Consider the following 12,896-nt stretch of genomic DNA (forward strand, 5'->3'; position numbering starts at 1 on the left):
TAGCTGTCAGCTGAACATGAACTCAACATTTTAAAGGGGGATGTTACGTAACGTTATGGCTCTGTCCTGATGTGAAGTCAAGAGCTATTTTTAAAGGTTGTCAACAACAACCTCAGCCTGGACTCCATCCATCATTAAACACGTCAGTTGACGGAGTGGACTTCCACTCACATACACTGCAAGCCGAGGTTGAGTTATATATTCACGTTATGTACACAAGTCAACCTCAGCCTGCAGTGTTTGTGATTGGACGTCTACTCCGTCAACTAACGTCCCCTAACATGTCACTGACGTGTTTAATGAAGGATGTTGGTGTTCTGTTCAATCCAAAAATGGTCCAGTGTACCTGGCTATAGAAGCTTCTGATAGACTAATTGACATCATTTGAGTCAATTGGAGGTGTACCTGTGGATGTATTTCTGTGGATGTATATATACACTGAGATCATTAGACAGATCATGTGATACTGAGATTGCACACAGGTGGACTTTATTTAAATAATTATGTGACTTCTGAAGGTAATTGGTTGCACCAGATCTTATTTAGGGGCTTCATAGCAAAGGGGGTGAGTACATATGCATGCACCACTTATCAAGTTTTTATTTTTTACAATTTTTTAAAACAAGTTGTTTTTTTCATACACTATTTTGTGTATGTCCATTACATGAAATCCAAATGAAAATCAGTTTAAATTACAGGTTGTAATGCAACAAAAGAGGAAAAACACCAAGGGGGTGAATACTTTTGCAAGGCACTGTACGTATCAAGTAGATAAACACACTGCTCCAAAGTTAATGGAAAAGATTCTTGACGATGATACTAAAGAGAGGGACAAATTACTCTCACTGCATACAATCCATTATTTAGATGTTCTGTGTTGCTTAGCTGAATGTTATTCTTACCCCCATTCTTGGGTAAATGTTAGTTTAGTGTTGCCTGAGCCATGACATCATCAAGTCTCCCTGAAAAGAATAGGATTAGCCATTTAAACAACACCATCCTTTTCTGATGCGGAAAACAAAAACACTAGAGTCAACCTGAGATTAAAATGGCTGCCTTTGGGTCAGTCGTTCTGATGGCATGAGGTGACATGGTGAGGGTTTGGCTGGACTATGACCTAGATTCGCTCCATAGAGGGGATTGTGGTATGGACAGCATTTGCAACAGAGAGGCAAGGCATCAGTCATTTTCTGTTTGTGACTCCAGTCAGTAGAGTGCACTACTTCAGATGGTTTCTAATCATAGCAAATGAACAGAACATGGAAATGGACTTCAGAGTAAATATGTCTTTGTGTAGAGGGACAGAATGGGGTTTCTGCTATCGATCAAAAACAACCACTAGTGGCACATTATAAACACAACGCTCTGTTCTCCCTGATGTTCCCCTACTTATGGTCAACCCAGGGAAAAGGCCTCTCCACTGCAGAGACCAGAGAAGTGTCTGAAAATGGATGTTCTGTTCGATATTAGACAGGCGTTTTATAATCACTATCATGATTGTATTTTAAAAAGCTCCTATTTTTGTATCCAGTATATGCTTGTTTAATCTGTCATCTCCATTGGCTCACAATGTTTTCTCAGCATCTTATTTCTAGACCTCCAGACATCTGTGAAAGTGCCAGGGACACAAATCAGTCAAGTTATTAATACCTCAAACACTTCCTGCAATTTATGATAAATGAATGTGCTTTTTGGTCGTTGCTCATTCTGAAGGAAGTGAGACAGCAGAAAACATTAGGCCTATTTCCAGAAAAAAACAAAAACATTTTCATCATTCCTTGTATTTATTTTTTCTTTCACAGTACCAAAACGGTTGAACCAATCCAGAAACCAAAGCAATAATACTTTATGTAACTACCTCCTTGCCTCCCAGTCAAATGTAATCACATACCCTTACACTTTTCCAGCGCACAGATCCCAGATTTAAAATCCTCAAAGTCTCATTCAATCTTCCAGTCTGTTTGACCATAAGATCACATTCCATGGTAAAATGACATCAGTCAGCCTCTTGTGACCTCAGAGATCATATATATATATCTGAAGGCTCATGCTGTCGGTGAAATCAGATTAAATAAGAGTAATATTACATGTCTTGTGGCACAGAGATAACACATCCACGTTGACACCATTTGGTTTCACCCCTGTCAAAGACATACATTGTACAGACATTTAGATCATTGTTTTAACCAAAGTGACTTAGAATTAACACATAAAATGGGTATATTATACAGTATATTTGGCCCATGCAGGAATCAAACAACTCAAGTCTGATGCTGCAAACAGCATGCTTGAATTAAAGGAACAATTTGAACTATGTCTTAACATTGCACATTAGCTTCGTGTCCACAGGATTTTATTTTTTACCCTTATCTTACCAGGTAAGTTGACTGAACACATTGTCATTTACAACAAAGACCTGGGGAATAGTTACAGGGGAGAGGAGAGGGGATGAATGATCCAACTGGAAGTAGGGGTTGATTAGATGGCCATGATGGTATGAGGGCCAGATTGGGAATGCCATGTGGTCTCCTGTACAGTGTTTTGTTAGTTCACATAGGAGTCCTTAAAGTCAGCGATGGCTTCATTCACACAGTTAAAGAGTCCAAAGGTGTTTTATCCCATCACTAGGACAGCAGTCTCAATCCATTCCAATCAGTAACTGATCTTGATGAAATTAACCATTTCTTGATGACTTTCCTTCAACATACGATCACTGCAGGTTGTATGACTAGGTGCTTCCGCTGAATTCTTTATTGTTATTTGTCATGTGGTTAGCAAAGACAAAGTCTGTCAGTAATTTGGGCCTATCAGACAGCACCAGTAACTGATATTACAAGCGTCCAGTCATCTCTTGGGCTTATCATATTGTGGGCACATTGCTCTACCCAGGCGTTAATGACGCATGCCAGATCTTACAACACCTGGATAGGTATTTTATGTATCAGCTACCCACATCATATGTTATAGCAATCTGGTGCCCGACGGGACAGTCGATGATGTGGCACGCAACCATTGGTTGAGCAGGGGAACGCAACCTTTATCTTATCTTAGCATCTCCTGTCTCTCCTCCAATGACATCTCATCTTCCTCCTCTCTGCCCCGCCCTCTTCCTAATCCAATCCCGTCTGCCGCCCTTGCTACCGGGTCCTCGAGTTCCTCTTCTGAGCTGCAAGCACTGCTTTGGGTGCCCCGGGAGAAGATCCTGCGGCGTGATTGGGCGCTGAGGTCCAGCAGGTCAAAAGAATCGGAGGAGAGGAGGCTGTCCTCACTCACCACGCTGGGGGGTCTGCTGCCCCCGGAGGCCTGATGGAGCTGGTGTAGTGCCTCAGGGAAATGGGCCAGAGCTGAGGATAAGGAGGGATGAAGGGCATCAGGGAGGTCCAGGCTGTGTGAGAACTTGCCGTTGCGCTTTAGAATGCCTTTCCTCCTTCTCACTGCTTCCGTCCGCATCGTTGGACTGTGCTCTGAGCTGGGGGAGCGGGAGTGGGGATCGTAAGAGCAGCACATATCTCCATCAACCCCTCTACCTCCTACTCCTGTGCCCACTCCAGACATACCTCTCTCTGGGGATGAGCAGTACCCTGACTCACCACCATACAGGTTCTTTAGGATCCCCTTCTTGGGCATCTTGGAGGAGGAATGGGAGAACATAGAGGGGGCAGGCAGACTTGTGGACAGACCATCACTGTGTGAGTGAGTGTGTGTGTGAGCTCTGTGGGGCTGGGGAGGCAGGTTGCAGGGCTTGGCGGAGGAGTTCTCACCCATCACTCTAGGAGGGGGCAGGAAGGTTGAATCAAAGCTCCGCTGGGGTTTCAGAATCCCCTTTGGTTTCTTCCTCTCGACCTGGCCTATGGAGGAAGAGGAAATGGAGGCGGCAGTGGTGGTGGTGGTGTTGATGGCAGTTGTCGTACAAACTGGACTACATGCTCCCAGTGCATTCTGGGGGATAGTGTTCACCTTACGCGACTTCCTTAAACTTGACCTCTCCCCCCTCGACCTCCCCCCTCCCCCGCGATCACCCTTCAGGGGGAAGCTGAAGTAGAACGGGTGAGGGTGAGCGGAAGGGTCAGAGCTCGGGCAACTGGTTGCCGTGGCAACCCGGTTCTGCCAGTCGATGTAGCGGGCGAGCAGCGGGGAGGGGCAGTCCTGGTGGGGGGATGAGGGGCAGTCACATACACTGTCCTCATAGCCCCAGTTGACCCACCAGTGGTTGGCTATGTCCTCCACCGTGGCCCTCTCCTCTACACGCACCGTCAGCAGCCAGTCAATCAGGGCACAGGCGTCTGTGTGGAGGGGACAGACAGGCAGGGCTCAGTACAATACGACGGTTTACAGGACAGTCATGGACTAACAGGTTTACAGTTCCTTGTGAGACTGCAGGTGATGTGTAGGCTTACCTGAGGGAGGATTTGGTCTGCGGTAGCGTCCCTGGCTGATCTGCTCTGTGAGCGCTCTGTAGCTGGCCCCGTCAAACGGCATACTGCCGTACACTAGCGCATACAGCAAGACTCCCATAGCCCAGCAGTCCACCTGACACAGACCCAGGAGAAACACAGGGAAACGGTGTAAGGGTGTGTGTGTGTGTGTGTGTGTGTGTGTGTGTGTGTGTGTGTGTGTGTTGTCCTCTCACCTCTGGGCCATGATAGGGCAGTCCCTTGACTATCTCTGGGGAGGCATAGAGAGGACTCCCACAGTACGTCTGGAGCAAATTGTCCTTCTTAAAGCGGTTGGACAGGCCAAAGTCAGCCAGCTACAGACACAGAGAGACAGAGAGAGAGAGGAGAGGAGAGATAAAGAGGGAGAGAGAAGCATTTTAGGTTAGCTATTGAACAAAGAAATCTAATTTTAATATTTCAATAAAATAGTTTGACAGCTGAGCACCAGTGACTGAAGTGACACGATATACTGAATGGATACTTAATGTCATGAGATAACATCAGGGACATATTGTACTGTAGACCCCAGGCCAGACTGCTGTCTGCTATTACGTGGAGTCAAGAAGCACACATAATGATAATGTAATGGGCTAATTAGTCTGTGATAAAGTAACACAGACACACACGCACGTTACAAATTCCATCCCGGTGACTGTGCTTTCCCTGTAACCTTGTGGTAGAACACAACAATCCACCACAACACTCCATTCAGTTATTTTCAAAGGGCCAGAAATAGACGTGTGGTCAGGTTTGGCCAACGCAAGCCAGAGGATAGAGAAGAGGGCCAAGAACAGCATCCAACAAACACTCATGTATCAGGACAGGCCCTCAGAAGGGTGAGGGCCCAGGGGTGCCAGACTGTAGCCTGAGGACCAGGATCGTCATTGCGATTTTGAGTGAATATTAACACACGCGCCCTAGTGGCACTGACAATAGAAAGACCTATTGCCTATCCTAGATCAAAATTACACTTGACCTTACACACAATTACATCTTCATGCACCTTCTGTTGTGTGTGTATGTACTGTTCAGATGTAGGATCTTTTTAAATTACTTTTGTTAACCAATCCACGGAGGACAAATATTTTTGTTTTTTTACAGAATTTTTGCTACATTTACAAACGTACATTTTACATTCATGGTACTTTTATATAAAGCAGTCACATAACACAAATACATGACCAAACATAAGCTCTTTAATCCCGCCCCTCAGTCACTCTCAGCCCATCCCACCTATCACCATAGACCTCAGCTCTTTAATCCCGCCCCTCAGCCACTCTCAGCCCATCCCACCTATCACCATAGACCTCAGCTCTTTAATCCCGCCCCTCAGTCACTCTCAGCCCATCCCACCTATCACCATAGACCTCAGCTCTTTAATCCCGCCCCTCAGCCACTCTCAGCCCATCCCACCTATCACCATAGACCTCAGCTCTTTAATCCCGCCCCTCATTCACTCTCAGCCCATCCCAGCTATCACCATAGACCACCCTCTCAGACCATCCCACCTATCACCATAGACAACCCTCATTTGGTTTCCATGTGACATATATTTTTCAATTGTAAGGTGATGTTTTATAACATTTTTTAACCTTTCAAATCGTAAATTATCAACAGATTGTGAGATAATACTTTTAGGAAAAGTTATTTATTGACTGACTATGGCTTTCCAAATCGCCCAACACTGGTATTTGTAGTGTTCGTTTGTTGTTTATAGTTTTGTATAATGTTGTGTTAGTGTATGTAAGTTGTTCTGTCTGAAACGTTGTTCCCCCTGCTGCTATTGGACCAGGTCCCTCTTGAAAAAAAGACGTTATCTCAATGAGAAAAACCTGTATAAATAAAGGTTAAATAAATAAATAAAATTGTAAGGTTAATTTTAAGTGAATGTTGGGATTTTTTTAACCATTCCTGAACCTGTGACCAGAAACAAGCTACATAGGGGCAATACCAGAACAAATTATCTATTGATTCTGTCTCTTCGCAGCAAAATGTAGGATCTTAATGTAGGATCTTAATGTAGGATCTTAATGTAGGATATTAATGTAGGATCTTAATTGGAACTGTATGGTCGTAGCAAAATATTCCCGCTGTAACAGGATTTGAACATTTAGTCCATAATGTTGCTTGATCAGTGGTTAGGCTGTTAGCTGGCCAAAAGTAGGGTACATGAGAAGTGCAATACTGTTAATATAAATGTGTGTTAGTGGGGGTTTTCAGTGCATTTATGTAAATCATGAAGCTCATCTATTTTTCCTGATCAAATTAAGATCCTACATCTCTACATGTGTGTTTATAAAAATATATTACAGTTGATTTATATCATAATTGGGGAAGTGTGTGTGTTCTACCTGGCTCCAGCACGAGTCAGACGGACAGAGTTAAGCCTGCATGCCATTCCTGCTCTCATTTTGTTCCTCTAGTTCTTAGAAGAGGCATTCTTCTGCCTTGACACACAAACACACACACCGCCTCTCTCCATATCTCCTCTGCCCACACGTGCCTGAGGATTAGCTGAACTATTATCAGAGGCTTGGAAGGTATGCAAGCTACCTGCTGCATCTCCCCTCATACTGTACACCTATCACTATAGAGAAACTGGGTCAGTGGAAAACTATTAGTGGTGTAAAGTACTTAAGTAAATATACTTTAAAGTGCTACTTAAGTCATTTTTGGGGGTATCTGTACTTTACTATTACCTTTTTTTTTTACAACTTTTACTTTTACTCCACTACATTCCTAAAGATAATAATGTACTTTTTACTCCATTAATTTTCCCTGACACTCAAAAGTACAGGAAAATGGTTAAATTTACACACTTATCAAGAGAACATCCCTGGTCATCCCTACGGCTTCTGACGTGGCAGACTCACTAAACACAAATGCTTCATTTGTAAATTGTCTGAGTGCTGGAGTGTGCCCTTGACTATCATTTAATTTTAAAAAACAAGAAAATTGTGCTGTTTGAATTGCCTAATAAAAGTTATTTGAAATGATTTATAATTGTACTTTTGATACATAAGTATATTTTTTGCAATTACATTTACTTTTGATACTTAAGTATATTTAAAACCAAATACTTTGACTTTTACTGAAGTAATATTTTACTGGGTGACTCACCTTTACTTGAGTAACTTTCTATGAAGGCATCTTTACTTTTACTCAAGTATGACAATTGGGTACTTTTTCCACCACTGACTATTATAGGTGTTTACAGGTTGTCAAAACAGTATCATCATAATATTAGGCCCAACCAAAATCATTTGCAAGTCAGATACTATCTTTAGATGGAAATAATTCTCAAATGTTCTGTTTTACAACCAGGTTGTCATGCCATCAGCAGAGGGATATAACATAACATCAGATGAAGACACATTTCCAGAAATGTTCACTTTACCTACCCATAAAAGTATCTGGTTGGCATGGTGAAATGAAGTAAAGTCAATCAAAATGGTCAAAACTAATCCTAATGTTTTTACAAGAACAATTGTTCCCTGACATACTATGGAACGCCATTTGGGTCTTTGCGTGTCAAAAAAGATACACGTCAAATAACAGTATTTGACGCTTCAAATAACAATATGAAAATGATATGCAAGGGTTGGCCAATTAAGTGATAAGGCCTGAGAACCCGGTGTTTAAAGGATATATTGGCACGAGTGTTTGTAGGCCCGAGACGAAGTTGATGAATTTATTCATACCATTTCATCCTTCCACAAGATATAGTCCTGACACAAATCTAGGGCTACCCAAGCCGGCTGCTGGTTCGTTCTATCATTTCGGTTGCTAGAGACGCTACCCAGTCGTTCAGTCTTTGTTCTGTATCTATGGATCAGACCCAGTCATTCCTTCTAAATGTTGCATTGCCATACTGGCTGGCAACGTACTTATCCCTTGCTTGCTAGCTAGCTAACTACGGCTTTTACACTCACACCAAACAGTGCAGCCAAAATAACATCAGTAGCTGCATTTGCATTTGTTTATGGTGTTTTCTAGGTACATGTAAACTCAGCCAAAAAAGAAACATCCCTTTTTCAGGACCCTGTCTTTCAAAGACAATTCGTAAAAATCCAAATGACTTCACAGATCTTCATTGTAAAGGGTTAAAACACTGTTTCCCATGCTTGTTCAATGAACCATAAACAATTAATGAACATGCACCTGTGGAATGGTCGTTAAGACACTAACAGCTTACAGACGGTAGGCAATTAAGGTCACAGTTATGAAAACTTAGGACACTAAAGAGGCCTTTCTACTGACTCTGAAAAACACCAAAAGAAAGATGCCCAGGGTCCCTGCTCATCTGTGTGAACGTGCCTTAGGCATGCTGCAAGGAGGCATGAGGACTGCAGATGAGGCCACGGCAATAAATTGCAATGTCCGTATTGTGAGACGCCTAAGACAGAGCTACAGGGAGACTGGACGGACAGCTGATCGCCCTCGCAGTGGCAGACCACATGTAGCAACACCTGCACAGGATCGGTACATCCGAACATCACATCTGATGGACAGGTACAGGATGACAACAACTGAGTTACACCAGGGACGCACAATCCCTCCATCTGTGCTCAGACTGTCCGCAATAGGCTGAGAGAGGCTGGACTGAGGGCTTGTAGGCCTGTTGTAAGGCACTGGCTCCAGGTCATATACAAGTCTTTGCTAGGTAAAGCCCTGCCTTTCCTTCCAGTTCTCTGCTGCCAACGACTGGAACGAACTGCAAAAATCACTGAAGCTGGAGACTCATTATCTCCCTCACTAACTTTAAGCACCAGCTCACAGATCACTGCACCTGTACATAGCCCATCTATAAATAGCCCATCCAACTACCTTATCCTCATACTGTATTTATTTATTTATCTTGCTCCTTTGCACCCCAGTATCTATGGCCCGAGGAGGTGTGGTAAATGGCCAATATCCCAGGGCTATGGGCTGTTCTTATCCACAACGCAACGCGGAGTGCCTGAACACAGCCCTTAGCCGTGGTTTATTGGCCACACATCACAAACCCCCGAGGTGGCTTACTGCTATTGTAAACTGGTTACCAACGTAATTAGAGCAGTACAAATAAATGTTTTATCATACTGATAAAACACTGCTGTCAGCCGTGTTCAAACCACCCAGTTGATAATTGTGATTATAAACCTTGTGGAACGAGCCCTGAATGAGAGTTTGAAAGTTTATGGCATTTAATTTACTTTTAGCTGCACATCAACATTTAAGCATTTATCTACTTACAGTCTATTTATTGTTAGTATATCCATATTGTCTGTTAATGTAAACGTAATGATCATTCATCTGAAATGTAATGAATGATATAGTCCATATTGTTGTTGGTCTTGGTGTTTTATGGTTTAGTTGTTTTTCAGAAACACTTTACTGACACTTCACTAATAACCATTATCCTTTGCTGATAGTGACTGATGTTGACTGAAGTACTGCTGCCATATTGCAGCAAACTCATCTAAATCTGATAATTTGTTATTAAACATAGGACATCAAATTAACTTCAACCATTCTCCTTTAATTAGAAGTATATAAAGTAAAGCTTCCCATCCATTGCATTAGGTGATGGCTCCACTTCTGGAAACCACACCGTTTGTAGTGACAAATTCAAAATGCTTTGATCTCTAAGAACTAGAACCACTAGTTCAAGGCTCTCCAAGCCTGTTCCCGGAGAGATACCCTCCTGTAGGTTCACTCCAAGCCTGTTCCTGGAGAGATACCCTCCTGTAGGTTTTCACTCCAAGCCAGTTCCTGGAGAGATACCCTCCTGTAGGTTCACTCCAAGCCTGTTCCCAGAGAGATACCCTCCTGTAGGTTTTCACTCCAAGCCTGTTCCCGGAGAGATACCCTCCTGTAGGTTTTCACTCCAAGCCTGTTCCCGGAGAGATACCCTCCTGTAGGTTTTCACTCCAAGCCTGTTCCCGGAGAGATACCCTCCTGTAGGTTTTCACTCCAAGCCTGTTCCCGGAGAGATACCCTCCTGTAGGTTTTCACTCCAAGCCTGTTCCCGGAGAGATACCCTCCTGTAGGTTTTCACTCCAAGCCTGTTCCCGGAGAGATACCCTCCTGTAGGTTTTCACTCCAAGCCTGTTCCCGGAGAGATACCCTCCTGTAGGTTTTCACTCCAAGCCTGTTCCCGGAGAGATACCCTCCTGTAGGTTTTCACTCCAAGCCTGTTCCCGGAGAGATACCCTCCTGTAGGTTTTCACTCCAAGCCTGTTCCCGGAGAGATACCCTCCTGTAGGTTTTCACTCCAAGCCTGTTCCCGGAGAGATACCCTCCTGTAGGTTTTCACTCCAAGCCTGTTCCCGGAGAGATACCCTCCTGTAGGTTTTCACTCCAAGCCTGTTCCCGGAGAGATACCCTCCTGTAGGTTTTCACTCCAAGCCTGTTCCCGGAGAGATACCCTCCTGTAGGTTTTCACTCCAAGCCTGTTCCCGGAGAGATACCCTCCTGTAGGTTTTCACTCCAAGCCTGTTCCCGGAGAGATACCCTCCTGTAGGTTTTCACTCCAAGCCTGTTCCCGGAGAGATACCCTCCTGTAGGTTTTCACTCCAAGCCTGTTCCCGGAGAGATACCCTCCTGTAGGTTTTCACTCCAAGCCTGTTCCCGGAGAGATACCCTCCTGTAGGTTTTCACTCCAAGCCTGTTCCCGGAGAGATACCCTCCTGTAGGTTTTCACTCCAAGCCTGTTCCCGGAGAGATACCCTCCTGTAGGTTTTCACTCCAAGCCTGTTCCCGGAGAGATACCCTCCTGTAGGTTTTCACTCCAAGCCTGTTCCCCGGAGAGTTACCCTCCTGTAGGTTTTCACTCCAAGCCTGTTCCCGGAGAGATACCCTCCTGTAGGTTTTCACTCCAAGCCTGTTCCCGGAGAGATACCCTCCTGTAGGTTTTCACTCCAAGCCTGTTCCCGGTGAGATACCCTCCTGTAGGTTTTCACTCCAAGCCTGTTCCCGGAGAGATACCCTCCTGTAGGTTTTCACTCCAAGCCTGTTCCCGGAGAGATACCCTCCTGTAGGTTTTCACTCCAAGCCTGTTCCCGGAGAGATACCCTCCTGTAGGTTTTCACTCCAAGCCTGTTCCCGGAGAGATACCCTCCTGTAGGTTTTCACTCCAAGCCTGTTCCCGGAGAGATACCCTCCTGTAGGTTTTCACTCCAAGCCTGTTCCCGGAGAGATACCCTCCTGTAGGTTTTCACTCCAAGCCTGTTCCCGGAGAGATACCCTCCTGTAGGTTTTCACTCCAAGCCTGTTCCCGGAGAGATACCCTCCTGTAGGTTTTCACTCCAAGCCTGTTCCCGGAGAGATACCCTCCTGTAGGTTTTCACTCCAAGCCTGTTCCCGGAGAGATACCCTCCTGTAGGTTTTCACTCCAAGCCTGTTCCCGGAGAGATACCCTCCTGTAGGTTTTCACTCCAAGCCTGTTCCCGGAGAGATACCCTCCTGTAGGTTTTCACTCCAAGCCTGTTCCCGGAGAGATACCCTCCTGTAGGTTTTCGAGATCCAACCCCAGTTGTGACTAACCTGATTAACTTATTAACCAGGCAATTATTAGAATTGGGTGCGCTAGATTAGGTTTGGAGCGATAACCTGCAGGGCAGTAGCTCTCCAGGAAAAGGGTTCGAGAGTCCCATACTAGTCCATTTTCAACCACATCATTCGAACTGTCACAATGTGTCAACAATGTTATGTTGTTAACTGTAATAGGTTGCTGTTAATCACAATTATATAACATTTAAATGTAATGGGGGCCGAACCACCATCCCTATCTTGAGGAGCAGACTGTAGGACCTTCCACACAATTGTTTTTTTAAACGATTTCTAAAAGTCCCAATTAGGCATTCCAAAAGGTAAAGGTAAAGTTGTTTTAATGTTCATTCAGAATATTCTGTTGTCCTCCCACGGCAGGCACGCTCTGAAGGCTCCAATCCAGTGATTGCAGTAGGCCTCTCCTGGGTCGTGTTGTACTGAGTGGAAGACAAATATTCTGTCAGCAGATGGCACTGTTGTGCTAAAGTGCCATAGAGCAAAATACAATTGACCTCAACCATAGGCCATATATCTTAAAAGTACCTTACTCTCTCCAAATATGATCAAACAAAATCATACTGGAATGGAGATGTACTTAACTTTTGTGAAGGTTGCTCTGTCTAAACTGCTCTGTCTAAACTATGGAAGGAGCTGAGGTGGTGGTTGAAGGAGCTGAGGTGGTGGTTGAAGGAGCTGAGGTGGTGGTGGTTGAAGGAGCTGAGGTGGTGGTGGTTGAAGGAGCTGAGGTGGTGGTGGTTGAAGGAGCTGAGGTGGTGGTGGTTGAAGGAGCTGAGGTGGTGGTGGTTGAAGAAGCTGAGGTGGTGGTGGTTGAAGAAGCTGAGGTGGTGGTGGTGGTTGAAGAAGCTGAGGTGGTGGTGGTGGTTGGAGGAGCTGTGGTGGTGGTTGGAGGAGCTGTGGTGGTGGTGG

General features: G+C 44.6%; 1 protein-coding gene across 1 annotated transcript in view; it reads right to left on the reverse strand.

Moving 5' to 3' along the window:
* Window positions 1–670: 670 nt before the first annotated feature.
* LOC109880038 (NUAK family SNF1-like kinase 1) overlaps window positions 671–12,896 on the reverse strand; it is a 46,743-nt gene continuing 34,517 nt past the window's right edge. Inside the window, exons 5-7 of the mRNA XM_020472272.2 lie at window positions 4,631–4,750; window positions 4,398–4,530; window positions 671–4,283 (exon numbers count right to left, since the gene is read on the reverse strand). Of these exons, the coding sequence (XP_020327861.1) occupies window positions 3,043–4,283; window positions 4,398–4,530; window positions 4,631–4,750 (1,494 nt within the window). The 3' untranslated portion in view covers window positions 671–3,042. The remainder of the gene's footprint in view (window positions 4,284–4,397; window positions 4,531–4,630; window positions 4,751–12,896) is intronic.

Source organism: Oncorhynchus kisutch, linkage group LG24 (genome assembly GCF_002021735.2).
Source record: "Oncorhynchus kisutch isolate 150728-3 linkage group LG24, Okis_V2, whole genome shotgun sequence".
NCBI lineage: Eukaryota > Metazoa > Chordata > Actinopteri > Salmoniformes > Salmonidae > Oncorhynchus > Oncorhynchus kisutch.